The sequence below is a fragment of the Semicossyphus pulcher genome, unplaced genomic scaffold, assembly GCF_022749685.1.
Source record: "Semicossyphus pulcher isolate SPU_LCO1_2020_fin unplaced genomic scaffold, fSemPul1.0.p SCAF_9, whole genome shotgun sequence".
Taxonomy (NCBI): domain Eukaryota; kingdom Metazoa; phylum Chordata; class Actinopteri; order Labriformes; family Labridae; genus Semicossyphus; species Semicossyphus pulcher.
The window spans coordinates 28,814,938-28,832,804 of record NW_027211770.1 but is presented as its reverse complement, the minus strand read 5'-3'; the positions used below and the strand labels follow the sequence as shown (position 1 = coordinate 28,832,804).

The following is a 17,867-nucleotide window of genomic DNA, read 5'->3' as shown; positions in this document are numbered from 1 at the left end:
GGTTCAAGGCCCGCGTGTGAATCTATGAAAGTTACACGGCTGCTGTGAGCTCTGTCACACATTAATGAGCAGGTGGAGAGACCGATAACCTCGCATGAGATTTTGGACTCTTAGTTGGATCTTTATGTGTGTTTGTCTCGTTCTCTGCAGAGGTGTCCTTCATCTGGGCGGCTCACCAGGTTCATCACAGTTCAGAGTACTACAACCTCACCACCGCGCTCAGACAGTCCCTCACGCAGCAGTTCACTTCATGGGTAAGATATTAAGCAGGATAAGGCTGCTGATTTTTCTCAACATTTCCCATTTATTAATGAGATAATTCATGCATTTCCCATCTATGCAACAAGTATTGTCTCTGTCGAATGATGTGTCTTATTCCTCTTTGCCTTTAAGCTCCATTGACGTCCAAAAACCTTGTAAACTCACATCCATTCAGTCGCACATCCGTGTGATCCTCAGCAGTCGGCCAAATTGGCAGTTAAACACACAGTTTACTCCCGCTTGAGTAATGTTTGCTAGAAGATCCACTGCCATATTTGTCTTTCTGAGAAAGGGTTACACGTGTCTGGAAAACCTGGCAATGGAGCAGTTTTCCAATCAATGATAAGATTACCAAATATTCAGGAAAGAATCTGTGGTTTTGAGGCAAACTTAGATCGCCCAGGTAAACCTAGGTGTGTATTGTGTGTGTATTACTGTAGACCCCACAAATTGTAGGATAGATTTGTATCTTGAACTTGACTGCTTGAACCAATAATGCCCATGCTTGATTGCTTCTGCAACTGTCAGTGTTTCTCTTTACTTGTGTCTTACAATGAAACGTATTAAGGAAACTGAAAATCTCTGGGATTTGTTAGCAATAGAAAATACCGTTATCCTTTAAATGTATTCTTTAAAACTACTATTGTTGGATGAGAACTTCCTCATCTTGTTTGTATTAGATCTTCTGATCATTTCTAATTTGAAAAATTTGCACCCTGAGCAACATATTTTTTAGCATGTATATATTTATGTTTTCCTTTTATAAACTAATTCATAGATTGTTATATTAAAAACAATCCAGAGACTTCCTCCGATGAAGCCAAGATAAAACGTGTGGCATATTCTACGCGCATTGCACGATAAATCCTTTGTGCACATGTGCAGTAGCCACATAGCAGGACGTGTGATTGTTTGGCAAATAAACTGCAACACGTCAAGCTGCTACTTTACTTATTTCATTAAGACAATTAAAAAGTTATATATCAAAGATAAGATTTTTAGGAATGGAAACGTTTAGTCTGTTGCACATAAAATCCTTGGATGTGAGGTATGTGGGAGCTGCACGGTGGTGCAGTGGTTAGCGCTGTCGCCTCACAGCTAAAAGGTTCCTGGTTCGAGTCCTGGTTCAGACGTAGTGGGCCTTTCTGTGTGGAGTTTGCACGTTCTCCCCGTGCATGTGTGGGTTCCCTTCGGGTACTCCGACTTCCTCCCACAGTCCAAAGACATGCTCGTTAGGCTGACTCTAAATTGCCCGTAGGTGTGAGTGTGAGCCTGGAAGGTTGTCTGTCTCTATGTGTCAGCCCTGTGGCTGACTGGTGATCAGTCCAGGGATAGGCTCAGGCCACCTGATGTATAAGGATAAGTGGTATATAATGGAGGATTGGCTGGATGAGGTATGTGTGAATATATTGCAGGAGGTTTTTCAGATGTGTACTGTCTTCATTTCTCTCTTCTCTCCTCCTCAGATTTTCTACATGCCCTTGGCTCTGGTCGCCCCTCCCTCCATCTTTGCTGTTCACATACAGTTAAACCTTCTCTACCAGTTCTGGATCCACACTGAGGTAAACATTAAACACAGACTCTGCATATATAAAATGTATATTACACGTTTAAACATTTGACTACCTGACTGTTGCAGCAACATGTCTCCTAACAATGATTTTCATCCGTCATCGCCCAACACGTCTTATTTCAGTGACAGACTTTTTACCCACATGTTGAGATCCAGTTAAAGGTTAACAGGATGTTTGTGTTACAGTCCCACGTACACTGAAGATCAGATTCACATCCGTTGTTTTCCTGGAGAATAGTTGATCATTGTGAGGGAAAGTTCTGTGATAACCAGGTGTTTTTAAGTTACCTGTCAGTGTGATACAGAGAAAGTTAGACATCCAGGACAAACCCCCAATAATATTCCTTTTTGATCTAGAATCAGTGAGAGAGGGTATCAATATTTCTTTCCTTAAAGGTAAAGATAAAAATAAACTTTATTGATCCCACGTTGGAGGAAGTTCACTTCTACTACTACAGTGTATCTCACCATCTCAGTTACAATGCTTCTGGTTACAGTGACTCTTTATGACACGAGCTTGTTTCATTACTTTACAGGCAGATTTTTTTTTACTAAAATCTAAAAGATAATGAAAATATTTTCCAGTTGTAGTTGTTTAATTTAACCCAGCAGTTAATTCAGGGAAAGAACATGAAAATGATGAACTCTGTACAGTATAATTCAGTTATTAAATAGGTAGATATATATTGTATAATCAGACAATATATAGCACATGTAGCTGTTTGTACATGTAGTCCATCCTTCCAGGAAGTTGTGTTCCTGCGAATGCACTTGCTGCAACTTTTTCTCGACCTTGCAATTTTGGCCAGTTGCCGCAACTTTTCTGGAAATTCCTATTTCCCTGCACGCATGAAGTCATTTATGTCACCAAACCTGCTTCTGTGATATTCAAAATATTGATCCCCTAAAGTGCAATGTTGTACACAACGAAGGGCATCTTGTTCTGTATCTCCAATATGTTTGGAACGCTGCATGCTAGAGACGCACTTTTGTTTTTTGCGCTGTTCTAACGAAACTCTGGCATCATAGTCCCACTTTCTTGAGCTACCTAATGCAGCCTCAAACTACAGTTTCTTTAAATTTGAGGTGAAATGAAAAATGTCATTTTAATCCTTTTAGATCACATCCCCGGTAATATTGTGCATCTATTTGACAATAAAGGCCAAAAACAATACAGAAAATCAATTTCTTCGTATTCTTATATACAAATCTGATCATTTTTTCTTCTGGTAAAACTAAATTTCACGCGTGCTTACGTAAGTTAGCACCAACCAATTTCAACCAATCAATCTGTAACATTTAGCCGCAGAGCACCAAGAACGCTCGGTCAGTTAGCTAGCTACTGCGCTGTGGAGAACGTCTGTCTACGCCCACTTCTCAGCGATCAAATCAAATCCCTTTAATGATATGTCCCGCCTGTACGTCCTGTTTCACTCGGAAATACGCCACGATACGGAAGCTAGATACTCTCGAAATGACCTTTCAGCTCGACTTTAAGGACACTCTGTACACTGATTCCATAATAATAAAACTAATACTCTTCTTCTTGTGATCATTTATCCATGTTTCTGTGCAGAAAACTGTAAGCCGTCCACGAAATAAAGAGTAGAACAGCGTAAATGTAATTAATAATGTGTAGATACTCCACATATGGATAGCACTGTGCCAGTCGCTCACAGAGGATGTGTAAAGTGTTAGACTGAAAAAAAAGCCTCATTGCAATTGGCATTGCAACTTTTTAAAAATCATAGAGTCTAATCAGGCATTTTTGGCGGCAACAATAACAGTAAATACCTGCGAAATCCTGGAGGGACTGTGCAGCCTTCTATTCGTTGTTGCTGCACACAGTTAAGAAGCTAATCTGTCTGAATAAAAGCCTGTAAAGTTATCATTCTCCCTGTGCCAATAATACTCCGTCTGCTCAGTGGAGCCTTTGTAGACGCAGTGCTTCAGTGGAACCTGCGTTCAATAAAAACTAATGAGATTTTATGAAATATTCCAAACAGAAGCATGACCACTCTGTGCCTTTAAAGCGACTGGGAGTATCACTTTTACAATCTTCAGAGGGAATGAATGGATTTGAGACGCCTTCCATCTTTTAGTGGACTATTAGTGAAAACAGTCGTAATAGTCACAATTTTCTGAGGGGATGTAATTTATGCCTCCTTTATGGGCCTTTTTTTGATGTCATGTAATTTATTGGCACTCTATTCGTTGCGCCGCTGCAGCCCCGGAGCCTCGCAGTGAAGTGGTGGAGACCCCTTTCATTCACGGTGAAACTCTCACGCTCGGCTGCCAGACACGGCCATTACATGGAAATAATGAATCACTGAGAAAATCTGACCAGCCGTGCACATTTCTCCAGACTGAGAGGTCGGTCGTATTAATGTGAAACATCAAATATCTGAGAGCGGCTGTGCGAAATGTGCTGTGTGACCTCTGCAGCCTTTATAGACTCACTGATGGATCTGTTTGATATCGAAGAGGAGAAAGTGATTCGTGTTTGATCCTTTTATGCACAAAATGTACTCATAATGTATTTCTTCATGTATGTGTGTTAATGGGTTTAACTGTTACCATTGACATCTCTACTCTTGGCCCTTTCTCCTCATCCCGACTGGTCGCTAACAGGCTTTAAATACTGTTCTTGATTTAACACGTTTTAGCTCCATAATCAGGAAAACAAATAAGAGTATAAAGGATTAGGGGTTGTATGAATGTCATAGATACAGCCTTTTCACGTGTCACCTCCCATAATGCATCTCTCCAACAGTTATAAGTGATAATCTTCTGGTTTTATGTCCAGTCAGAAGGCTGGTCAGTCCAAGTCTGATCCAGAGTGGTCTGGAGCAACGACTGTATAAAGGAAGTCGACATGAAGCCAATGCAGAAGTCTTTTAAACCTGCATTCCTTCTGATGGCCAGCAGGGGCGCCTCTGCTGGCTGCAGAAAGAAGTCGCATCACATTGATGTCATAATGAGCCGACTTCTCAGCTGAATTATTACCTCAGTAACATTTTCCTGAAGAGTTTATGGCTTCAGTCACTAGTTTGATGTTCTCTTCGACTAACATTAAAAACATGGTTCTATTTAAACTAGATGGACGATAAAGCAGGGTGTGCTTTAGGGTGAGGCTACCCTCTGGCGCCCAGTGGGTGACGTCAACACTACTAGATACTCGGTCAACAGCTCAGTTTAACGACTCACCCCTGATTACACATCTATTAGCATACTGATGACTCACAGAGGCTTATATTTCTATCTCCGTCCACCAGTCAGTTCAGAACTGAAGAAGCCTTTCGCTTGAGAGGTGAAACGACTTCAAGAACTTCAACCAATTCCAGTTGATTACGCTTAGAGTCACGTAGGCTTCTTCTCCTGCTCAAGTCTGTTGTCTTTAGCTGAAATGAAAAGTCTATTAACTGACACGTTTTTCCGCCTCTATCAACATTTTTCTGTGCTGCTTTTTCTTGTCTGTTTTTCTTTGGGTTTGGGTTTTGGATTGTTGTTGATTCAGATAAAGCAGTTTAAAAACAGCATCTTGGGCTTTAAGGATTTCATTGTCTTCCTGCTGGTCTGTTCATTGGTTGGTCAACCACTTTGGTCAAGCCTGAAACACTTAAATAACTTTGGGAGATGCAAGTCTGTGCCGACATTTGTGCTGCCTTTAAGATGAATCCTGATGAATGAACATGACTGTTTGGCCAGTCTCAAAATGTTCCCTTCGTCAAAACATACTGAAAATTCAGTCATGGGTAGATTTCCATGAAATGAAGTTAATATATTTATGTTCCGACTGTCAGGAACTTGTATCTTTTCCATCAGGCAAAGATGTCCATTATTCACCCCAGATATCTCTGCATTTAAACATCAAAATATGATGAAATTAACTTCTTTCATTCCAAATTTGAAATATATTTTACTGTGTTTCAGCTGATCAAAGACCTCGGACCTCTGGAGTGGGTCTTCAACACCCCAAAACATCACAGAGTTCATCACGGTGAGACACACAGATGGTGCATCAACATGCCCAGAAAAAGATGAGATGTTGTATGCTCATTTGTGATTGTGGTCATGTTTAATATTGTCCTGTCAGTTTTCTGCAGGTTCAGAGATACATATATTTCTGTCTGCATCATAAGCGATTAAATATTTTTATCTGACAAAACATTCTCTCAACAGGGAGGAACCATTACTGCATTGACAAGAACTACGGAGGAATTCTGATCATATGGGACCGATTGTTCGGTAAGAAAAATGTTTGCTTCTATTCCTGCTTTTCTTTTCAAGGCATCATTTAGTCTCTGTTAATACGGCTGTCTGTGAGATCAGTGTGAGTTTCAGTATCTGACTTTGTCCTCTGCATTTCATAGATCAGTGAGTTTGTGTCGACCGAATCAATACCAAAATTGGCTCCTCCTCCTCCTTCTCCTTCTTCTTCTACTGCTCCTTCTCCTTCTTCTACTCCTCCTCCTCCTTCTCCATCTTCTTCTACTCCTCTTCCTCCTTCCTCTTCTACGATTCCTCCTTGTCCTCCTTCTTCTTCTTCTTTTCCTCCTCCTCCTGCTCCTTCTTTTTCTCCTCCTCCGCCTCCTCCTCCTTCTCCTTCTTCTTCTTCTTCTACTCCTCCTCTTTCTTTTTCTTCTCCTTCCTCTTCTTCTCCTACTCCTCCTCATCCTCCTCCTTCTTCTACTTCTTCTCCTCCTCCTTCTTCTTCTCCTACTTCTTCTTCTTCTTCTCCTACTTCTTCTTCTCCTCCTTCTTCTTCTCCTACTTCTTCTTCTTCTTCTCCTCCTTCTTCTTCTCCTACTTCTTCTTCTTCTTCTCCTCCTTCTTCTACTCCTCCTCCTTCTTCTTCTTCTCCTACTTCTTCTCCTCCTCCTTCTTCTTCTCCTACTTCTTCTTCTTCTTCTCCTACTTCTTCTCCTCCTCCTTCTTCTTCTCCTACTTCTTCTCCTCCTCCTTCTTCTTCTCCTACTTCTTCTTCTTCTTCTTCTCCTCCTTCTTCTTCTCCTACTTCTTCTTCTTCTTCTCCTACTTCTTCTTCTTCTTCTCCTCCTTCTTCTTCTCCTACTTCTTCTTCTTCTTCTCCTCCTTCTTCTACTCCTCCTCCTTCTTCTTCTTCTCCTACTTCTTCTACTCCTCCTCCTCCTTCTTCTTCTCCTACTTCTTCTCCTCCTCCTCCTTCTTCTTCTCCTACTTCTTCTCCTCTTCCTCCTTCTTCTTCTTCTCCTACTTCTTCTCCTCCTCCTCCTTCTTCCTCTTCTTATTCTCCTCCTCCTCCTCCTTCTTCCTCTTCTTCTTCTCCTCCACTTTCTCCTTCCTCTTCTTCTTTTACTCCTCCTCCTCCTTCCTCCTCTTCTTCTTCTCATCATTCTCCTTCTTCTTCTTCTTCACAAACAGTAACTGTAGATGTCCTCCTCAGGTACGTTTGCTGAGGAGAAAGACAAAGTGATTTACGGCCTGGTGTTCCCGATCAACACCTTTGAAATCCTCTACATTCAGGTGAGTGTGATCTTCCATCAGTGGAGCGGCTTCCACAGATCTCTCCTCCGTCTGTCTGAGTACAAACACCTTCAGCAGATGAGGCGTGAGCTCATGTTTCCCCCGCTGGCTGAGCGGCCATATTGTAACCCAAACATTATTACTCCACTGTAAACAAACTGCCCGGCTGAGGTGGAGGAGGCCAGTGAAGTGAAACTCCAGGAGGTGGATGTTGTGATTATTTTTGCTGCCTTCACTGCTGGCAGCGTGAGCGATGTCCTGCCCAATGAAAGCCGAAACATTTCTCCTCTGGATTAGTTAACGCAGCTATGGCTTAGTGAACTCTGATTTGTTAAATGTGCCGTTTGATTTATATTTATTTCTCTCTCTTTCAGTTGCACTACTATTTCTATTTGTTGGGCAAGTCCAAAACCTACAAGACCATCAGCGACAAAGTGTCAACATTCCTCAAAGGTCCGAGTTGGAGCCCCGGTAAAGGTCGTCTGGGGGACCATGTTGACAATCCTGTGGTCAGTTACAAATAACAACACACCCACATTCTCACAATGATGCCCTCAGACTTCATTATCCGTCATTGTGATGCACGCAAACCCCATGTCTAAATGACTCACAGCATTCCTTATTGAAGGATTCACATTTTCTTCAAGTTTTACAAGGAACTGCCACATCAAATAAAAGCTTTGTAGAGGGAACACAATAAGTTCATTTTCACCGTCTTTAAAAGCAGTCTGCGGGATTAAAACCGCATGCAGTTAAGTGTAAAGTGCATATGTCTGTGTGTGTGTGTGTGTGTGTGTGTGTGTGTGCAGAAAGAAACAGGCTCCACTTGAGTGCCCCGGCGGTTAGCTTTGAAATAACGCTGATGGTGTCACATATTTAGTTCCCTCGTGCTTCACACAAACTCCCCTCTGACTTTACAATTAAATTGGACCCTTAAACGCAGCGGGGCGATTCTAAACTTGGCCCAAGCTGGAGTTTAAACAGAATATCTTGAAAGACCGTGCAGATATCTGCCGGTGAGGAGCAGAAAGGGAAGAGAGGGATGTGAAGGAGGAGATTTAAGCTTTTTGAGAAGAAGCAGAGCGGCCTGCTGGAACACCTACAGGGCTGCTTGAAGATGGGATATGATGAGGGGGGAACCCACATGTGGTGCTTTGGTTCCTCGGAATCCTGGATGAGGGGGGAACCCACATGTGGTGCTTTGGTTCCTCGGAATCCTGGGAAACCCCCTCATTGAGAGACAGGCGTCTCTGATTGGCCAGGGTTTTTGTGCCTCATTCCCAAAAAGGAAGCAACATAAAGCCCCGAGGCCTGATTACTTATTAATACGAAGCACAGAAACAGGTCATGACTCAGGGAATTCTTACAGAAGGACTCATATGTTCCTCTGTGTTATGGGGAAACCGCTACACCCAGTAAATCCTGCAGGACTCTGTGGATGGAAAACAACAAACTAACTTTCACCAGTTTTAAAATTCCGACTGAAGGAGACTAAAATAAAAGAATAGTCTCATTTCTATAAAGAGAATAAACTCAACAGAGATAGAAAGGAGTCAGAGAGGTCATCGTAGGAGGTTCGAACATGTTGCTACACGACTTTATGAGTGAAATTACGACATCTTTCTTTTTAAAAGTGCAATTCAAAACATTTTTAGTTTGTTTAGTCATTTCTGTTATTTCCCCCCTGATTCCTGCCCTAATTCTGTTTCTATGAATATATAGCACAGGCAGAAGGACTGATGATGTATTGCAAATGTTGGCTAAAGCTCTGCGAGCTCTGACAAGTTAAAGTAAAATAACAATACATAACAGCATCCCCTCTGATACTCTCATTTTTCGGGATTGCGCCCGCTTGTCGCTCTACCTGTCAGATTGCCCCCACCTCCCTTCCTGCCCGCCATCACTGGCCCCCCCCCTCCCCGTCTCAAAAGACATTTAGAAATGCGACTTGTGAAACCCTGCATGTTTGAACCAGTATTTTTTAGACTGTCAATAGTGCACTAAAGTTTAAAAGAAGAAATGCTCAGCCATATTTGTTGACTGGACGTTGTAACTTGATGGATAACTGGTAGAATGGAAGCAAACTTGACCAAACCTCAGAAAAAGGCTGAAAAATAAGGACAGAATGTGTTTCATCTTTCTCTAACAGTATTTATAAAACACATCATAACATGAAAGATAGTGTTGTTATGGGGGTTCTTTAGCTCACCTGTTTAGGCGTTTATGGTGCCTAAAGCCATAAAGAAAAGACTCATACCACAATCAGTATCGTACTTCATTTGTTCTCACACTGGTTATTTATTAGTAGTCAGGGTAGAGGTATTTACTGCTGTGAACAAAGCAGCCACGTTGTAAAATCTGTTTGAACTGGAAGTTAAACTCAAATCATGTGTTATAGGCCTGCTGTCTGTTGTGTACGGTGGCGCATTAGGGAACAAAATAAACAAACAGAGTTGGGGGAGAAAAAAAACCTCGGCATTGAAGTCATAAATTTGCCAAAACAAAACTTTTGGGAAAATAACGAACACATTTCTGAGATTAGAAAGTCTTAAATTTGCAAGACACAAAAACTAGGAAAATCGTGTTTATAGGAACCTTTTTGAGCCGTGACCCCCAAAAAGTAGGTTGGGGTTCACGACCCCCACCCTCTCCATTCACCTGTTTCTCTGTTGGCTCTGCTGCTCACACAGGCCTGCTCGGGGCATATTTAGCATGTTGTCTCTGCACACAAGAAGCAGACTTGATAGAGGAGAAAGACTGAGCGACCCTCTGCTGCAGAAACACACGTTCCTATGCTCCCCGTTTGCCCCAGGGGTTACCATCACACATGAGAGTTACCCTCCACACTCATGACGGGTACTAGAAGGAAACAAACTGCATTATAGACAAAACATAAATAAAACTACTTTAAACGCTTCTATAAACACTATTTGAGTGTTTCTCGCAAGTTTCTCAAATTCTTCTAAAATTTACTGCTTTTTTTCTGGGAAATTTACGACTCTCCTCGGCTCCTTTTTTTACATAGTCTTTTTTACAATGACCCAAATACGCCGTCATAGTTGTGAGAATTTGTCCAGAAATTTCTTTCCCTAAAATAACAGACTGTTGAATTAAACATGTTTTGTTTCTGGTGCAGGTTACTGGAAAAGAAGTTCCTCATGAGCCGAGCTGGACGCTGCCGATACAGCTCTATGTGGTCATGCATTTCCTGCTGGTGCTGTGGACTTACCATGATCTGTTCGAGAACAAGACGGTACGTATTTATCACGTAAAGAAGACAGTAAATCTGCTTTAAATCACACTGACAGTCCTTTAGAAGGAGGGAAGAACATTTTGCATTCCTTTTTCTACGAGGATTGAGGCTAGTGAACATCTGGTCACACACTGCGTACTGTTTCTGTTATGTTTAGGCTCCTGTAATCCCTCATACACAGTATGACAAGGTGGTCCGGGGTTCTTAATTTAAGACTGAGTGCTGCGTGTTTGTTTGCCAACATTATTTCAGCCAATTATACAGTTTGTTTGTTGTGGCTGCACGGAGCTCGAGCTGAGTCCTCTACTTATCCAGCAGGAAAAGAGCAGCTCTGTCTAACATCATGACAGAATGACTGATCGACATTCCCCTTTAGAACAACCTTTGTCTATTATTTTCCACTCTACATGCCAAGAGACCCCCTTCCTCCTCCTCCTGTAGAAAAAAGAGAAGCAGGTCTCCTCAGCAGTTATCTTTGGAAGCCTTTTTTCCCCAGACATAGTTTTGGTTAGCCAAAGAGTGCCGTCACGCCCAGCCCCTTCAAACTCCCAAATAAAACGGCCTGTCTTTTTGTGATGGCTACCTCCGTGGTGCTGCCTCAGTTGTGGTCCCCCACCCCTCACACACACACACACACCTCCCGCCCAGGGTCGAGGGCTCCCCTCCCTCCCTGCGAATGAAACACCAGCTGGTGGTCCAGCAGTGAACACAAACGCCTTAATTGTCGAGTCAACCATTTCCCAACCCAAATAGCCTTCAGGATGCAGCAATCAGGACTTGGAGGGAAAATAACAAAGTGAGCGCTGCGGCCCGGCGATAAATCATGTCACTGTTATGTATTTATACCCACATGTTCGCTAGGCGCTTATTTAGCCTGACAATTGATGACACACTGCTGCACAATTTATGGTTCCGTGTGTTAATACGAACCATGAAAACAAGGTTATTTCTAACAAGTGAAGCTGCTCTTCAATTACATCATCAGCGGGCCAACGTGTGCGTTTATTATAGGTCTGATGAACGGTTACTATAAGAGGCCGAGAGGGGAAGTGACCGAATCATAATATGTCATCTGAAGACAACTCGACAATTAGTGTTTTTATCACTGCAACATTTGGACTTTAATACCTGCTGTTGTGTAAGTTATAGTTTTTTGGGTTGGACCAAAAAAGCGTCTGAAATATTGCCTGAATTATTCCTGAAAATGACTCCACATGTTTAGTTTTAATCAAGCTTTATAATCATGTGCTTGAATCATCACGTTGAACTGCCTTACTCCAGCTTTACGCCAAACAACTTTTCAATAAACTCACACTGCAGACATTTTTCCAATGTCTGATTAAAATAAGTTTTTATTGAGCAAAGCGCTGAGGTGGTCTCGAACATTTGGTGTGAAGGTGAATTTACTCTGAGCCGTCTTCAGTCCGACTTTTTATCTTTCTTACATCCCAATAACATCAAACCTTCCTAATAATATTTGAGCTTTTTTATCTTGCCTCATGCAAATGATGAAGTAAATGACGTGAACTTTGTCAAACAACAATGCATGCGCCTACTCCATCGCAGACAGGAAGCAGCAAACCGGGTAGACGCTAAATATGAAGGTGAATCTGAGCTTCTAAACATACAAAGGCTGCTGTCACATGTCGGGACTCCCCAAAAACACGGTATGTGTCTGCGAGCTCTGTGATCGTCAGCCGTCTCAGCGCTAACTATTAGCAGGCTAACTTTATGACTTTGAAACAACTATAACTAAAACTATATTTTTGGTTTTGGACATAATCTAAATGTCAATATATTTTAGCACATTTTAGTTGTTCATAATTTCCAGTATGATGGTCAGTTTGAGAATTAGTCAACAGTCAGGTAGAGGTCATTTGAAAATCTGCAGGGAAGTCTAGTCACGGTTGTAGCCGTGCCAACAGTACAATGAGCTAGAATCTAAGTTAATCTTTGTAAATCAATAATCACTAAAACATCATCTCTGTTTAAAGTTACACTTAGGCGTGAGGTCTCTTGTAGGTTTAATCTTAGAGTTAAGGCAAAGATTAGGTTAATAAACAACTCTTTAGATTATGGTTTGCTAGCTGATCTGAAAACACACAAGCTGAACTTAAGGCACCGCCCCTGTGTGAAATATTTTAGGGAGACCTGTCACATGCCTAAACTGAATGTGACGTCATAGGTAGACGCTCACTTGCTGTGAGGACACAGGGCGCAGCGTTGGTTAGCTCTAGTGTACATTTGAAGTAATAGTAAGAAAGAAAATGCCTTTGTAGCGGCCTGCTAGCTTCTCTTGCTATCTCAGCTAACGTTACGTCCTCACTTACGTCGGATAACTCAAATTACTGCACGCACAGGAGCAGCTGTGGCCAAAAGCTGCTTCTGTCTCCGCTCCATGTTTCCTCTTCTTGTAAATTTACACCAGAACAATTAAGCGAAATAATCTTCAGATAGTGACCCTGCAAGATGGCCAGTCTTTGCTAAATCCTATAGTCTGTGAGTAAAGTATTTTATTGGTCACTTGTAGTGCATCATAATTGTTATACTGGTGTATTTACTCGGTGGAAACTGTCCAGCGAGCCTTCATGAACTTCATCATAAAACAATAACGTCCTGAATAATGAGTTAATCTGCTTCGTCTCGGGGGGGAACAGAATAACAGTCGGCTGCCACCAGATGTTAAACTTCACTTCTGTCCTCAGCTGCAGTTTGACGTTTGGTCACATTAAAAATTAGCACGATGAGAGACACACAGAACATTTCCCTCCTTTCATTTTATTAAACAACTAAATGCGACTCCACCTGACGACAAAAACTGGGGGGTTTGTGGTGGATTTCTTCAGCACCGGAGGGGTAGATAGCCGAACGCAGAGAAGATCATGTGACCGAGCTCGTCTGGTGTTTCGAGCCCTCCGGGTTATACACACAGATACGTTCGCGTAACCTTTGATACCAAAATAATTCTCCCCTAATTACCCCGCTTACTAAAAATAACTGTACCTGTAGCCTCTGAACTCTAACGATCATTCAGCTTTAATGCACTCTGACAGATTGCAGTGACTCACTCTGATAGATGGATCGAGGCCAGATTTCCCTCGTTTGATTCACGGAAAGCATAATTATATCATCTCCTCTTTGGTCCCCTGTGAGGGTTGGGATAATACAGCTCTTATGGGGGTTTATGGATTACGACTCTTGCGTAAACATAAAGACGAGGGGTTTTATTGCATCCTGTTGATGGCTTGGTTTACTATATATGGCCGTACAGTATGGGAGCAGTCAGTGAAATCTGGCTGTTGGGCTCCGTATTGAGTGTCGGAGAAATCCAAACCTAAGCTGACAGCCCGCTGCGTCCTCAGGAGACACCGCGCTTCCAGCTGCTGCCCTCAGCCAAGGCCGTAGGTTAGAGAGGCAGAATTAGGCCGTACATCACGTTCTGTTCTTCTGTCAGTTTTGTGTGTGCGTCCAAAAAAGCTCGGAAAAGGTCAGCGAGGATCTGCATGGGATTCCTGCTCCCATACTGGTTGTTTTGGCTCCCTTTAGGGGCGATCAGGATTCAAGCTGCTGCTCTTCTGCTGTGGTCGAGTCCCCCGTCAGGTCCCATCTGAGCTGATCAGAGCGTCCGTGTAAACTAGGCAAGTCAGTGTAAAGTAAGAGGCAGATTGCACTAAGTTCTGCAGGATGTCGTCAGTGCCAGGACTCTTATTCTGAAGGTCAGACATGTTTTGGTTGGCATTGCCAGGTCAACAATCCAACAGCCGTGTGGTTTCTGTCCGCTCTCCCAGTCAGGCCTCCTGTGGTCATAACTCAGCCAGCCATGAGATTAATTTAAGGTTTAGGTTCTAATGTATTTTCTCCTGACCGCACTCCTCATGCCTGTGTTTCTCCCAATCCTAGATCCTGTCCCAGTTCACCATCCTGGGAATGACTCTCTACATCCTGCTCACTCTCACCTCCCTGGGCTACCTCATCGATCAGAGGTACGGCACTGACATTTGTTTGTGTATCGATTGATTTATTGATTCAACCATTAAGTGGCTTTAAAAGCATGCTAAGGTAGAAGAAAGAAGCGAGAAAGGAAGGCTCCTCTAAAGGGTGTTTACGTCAGTGGTTCCCAAGCTGGGGTTAGAAACTCTCCAAGAGGTCACACGATGGCAGACAAAATATTCCTCGTGCAAGTTCTGATATGATCTGTTAGCATATTTATGTGTAATTGTCTTAGTTACTTATCAAGCAAACATGTTTGTTACATTAACATTTGCTGCCTCATCGTGTTGTAAATTTGATATTTTTTGGTGTCGACTGTCTTTTGATTTAAAAAGTTGTTCGAATTGAGACTAAAATCAAAAGTTTGACTTGTATTCATCTGAATTAAATCAAAATATGTTTATAATTGCAACAGGCTTTTTCTGCCTGTGCAGACTTTGTTAAATGTGTTTCCCTGCAACGTTAGCTTAAAATTCCAGGTGAGCGTCCAGTTTCAAGTTTTAACAAAAAGGGAGAGGACCCAGGTGCAGACTACAGGAAGAATATTTTATCAAACAAAAAGACAAAAAACAAAAGCTAGCTGTGTTTAAATTCAGGGAAATAGAATAAAAAGAAAACAACAAGGTCCAACTAAAAGTCCACAACACAGGTGAAAACACCTGAGCTACGAGGAGAATCCAAAAGAGTCCACAGAGAAAACACTTGACAAAAGGTTCTCATTGAGACAGGCGATGAACTGGCCAAGAAACAGGGGAAGACAAAGACAAAGGAACCGGGGACATATCAAACACAGGTGAAAACAATGAGGGCAAGGCACACACTTATAAAGGCGGGAAACAAAACAAAGGAAGGAAGTAAAGCGAGAGACAAAGTGGTAACAGTTACAGAGTAAAACAGGAAAATGAAAATCTGAACACGAATATGTCTGGCAAACTTTAAAAAACAGATAAAACAGTGATCAGGGAGGCTCGCTCACACTGCCAGAGTTAGTGTGGCTAACACACCAACAAAAACATTGCACATGCTGAGAGTTAACCCGACTGAACATGGGAAAGCTTTTGTTAAATTTGAGTCTGAGTGAGCTCTGGCAGCGTTGCACACTTCGTGCGCCAAGTAAAATCTGATGTGACGGCAGCCACGGGTATTTTAGGATCGAGTGAGCGGGTTACGTTTGAATAATGTCAAATAAATTACATGTTAGTTTAAATAAGAACAAACTTGATTTTTTTGTGACAGCCCTGCTATAGGTACTCCTGAACTGTGGCCCTGACATTAACAAGGATCTGAAAGACATTTTCTTACATATTTTATACTAAATAAATGACTAAAAAATGGTCGTAGCACTGTCAAGTATACACTTTTATTCTCCAAGCACTGAATGTTGTTGTGTAATACAGGATAGATTTGCCTCGTCGTGCTTCGAAATATTATTCCAGTGAGACAAACGAAGGTGGAAACTTACAACTCTGAGCTACTTGTGTGCAAGCTGTGAGCACCAGGTCGCCAGTCGACCAGCTTTGCTTTAAAGGGTCACAAGAAAATAAGGTTTCAGTTCAGTTTGGTTTATTTGACAGGGGCCGTGCACAACACAACTGTTTGGCCAGAGTTAGCTATACAGCGAATTTACATCTGTGGTCCCTGGACAGGAGGATCAGGAGGACAATACACATTTCACAAACAGTGAATGACATAGAAACAACATACACTGCAAAGCTACCTCCCCTTCTCTCCATGTTGGAGGACAGTTCCATACAAAGATTAAAATCAGTGATCACTGACCGCAAAACTCCTAATTCAGAAAGGATTATTGATCTAATATTTCCCCTGCTTCTCAGCAATTATCAGTACAGGAGGTGGTTTTGTAATAGTCCAACATTATTTGCCAGTAATTCTATTTGTCAAGGATCTAGAAGGAAGACAGAAAACGTGACATTATCACAGCCCATTTAAAGAGCTGGCTTAAACTTGTAAGGACTTTTCCTGCAGTGTAACCAAAATAGGATGAGATTGTTGTTATGAAGATTTTCTGATTTCTTGTCTCTTCTACTTCTAGAACTTCTACTGTGCAAAACTCAGCAACAAGAAAATGCAAAATACGAGGAAAAGCAAAAAAACAAAAAGAAAAGAAATTTAACAGATCAAAAGAGGCTTGAAATAATAAATAACACTCTCTCATATCTGAATGGGGCTTTGGTCTTTAAAGCATCCCTTGCTGTCGTAATATATCTACAATGTTATGGCCTGATCAGACACAACTAAAAAGGTCCACCGTGCTGTCTTTTTTGTTGAAGCCTACGTTTTAAAAAAGAACAGCTCGCTGCACCTTTTTTTCTACTGTTGTTAAGGCAACCACCGAATCATAGCTGTCTAACCGTTATATAACTGACAGAAGGCCCGCCTCTCCTTTCATCCGATTGGACAATCAGAAAAAACGCCCATGACGTTGGGCGCTTTTCTGCTTTGAGTTGACGTTTTTTCAACTCGGCGCGCTCAGAGCGTTTCCTCAAAGGTGAGGCCCACAGAGCACAAAAACGTGAGGCGCTCTGAAACACAAAAGCAGCACGCAAATAGCACCCCTCTCAGTGAAAACAATGACAAAAAAGCTGCTTAAACGCCCTCTGTCTGATCGGGCCCTAACACTGGAGCTGACCTTTAATAGACAATGACTTCCCTCAACAACATCAGGGGTCAAATCTATCTGAACTCTGAAATTTTCCCTTAAAAACTCGTATTATCGTTTCCCATCATCACAATAAATTGTTTCCTTGAAGGTAGAGGTCAGGGGGTCACTCAGGTGAAGGTATCAAGCTGAAATGTCATTAAAGCTTAGTGATGTCGGTTGATGTGTCGTCATGTTCAGGCCAACAGCAGCTGTCCTGGAGATGCTGCGCTGCGTCGTGATGGTGATGATGCAGAGGTACAACTACATGACGCCCCTGCTGCCTTCACTGACCGTGCCCACAGAGGTAAGACAAACAGAAGTGTTTACTGATGTGTGCAGTTTATCCACTGGCAAACAGACCAACAGAGCTCACAAAGATGGGCCTTTTACATTTGTGTTTTTCTTTTAAGTATTTTAAAATCTGTGGCTTTATATCTACAAAAAATTATGAAGCCGCATAGACGTTTTCAATACATGGAAACAAGATGATGGCTAAAATCACACTTGAAATCGTACTACAGTTTGTTAGCATGTAGCATTGCTGCATTGCTCTCCTTAAACAAAGTTGGACTCATAATGGACGGTAAAAAAGAAAAGAAAAGACAAATATCAAAAATGCTGCA

General features: G+C 42.1%; 1 protein-coding gene across 1 annotated transcript in view; it reads left to right on the top strand.

Moving 5' to 3' along the window:
• Window positions 1-17,867, top strand: part of agmo (alkylglycerol monooxygenase) — a 57,621-nt gene that overhangs the window by 21,564 nt on the left and 18,190 nt on the right. The window contains exons 4-12 of the mRNA XM_069656960.1: window positions 151-254; window positions 1,728-1,823; window positions 5,768-5,834; window positions 6,017-6,082; window positions 7,260-7,339; window positions 7,714-7,848; window positions 10,476-10,592; window positions 14,493-14,575; window positions 17,443-17,548. Of these exons, the coding sequence (XP_069513061.1) occupies window positions 151-254; window positions 1,728-1,823; window positions 5,768-5,834; window positions 6,017-6,082; window positions 7,260-7,339; window positions 7,714-7,848; window positions 10,476-10,592; window positions 14,493-14,575; window positions 17,443-17,548 (854 nt within the window). The remainder of the gene's footprint in view (window positions 1-150; window positions 255-1,727; window positions 1,824-5,767; window positions 5,835-6,016; window positions 6,083-7,259; window positions 7,340-7,713; window positions 7,849-10,475; window positions 10,593-14,492; window positions 14,576-17,442; window positions 17,549-17,867) is intronic.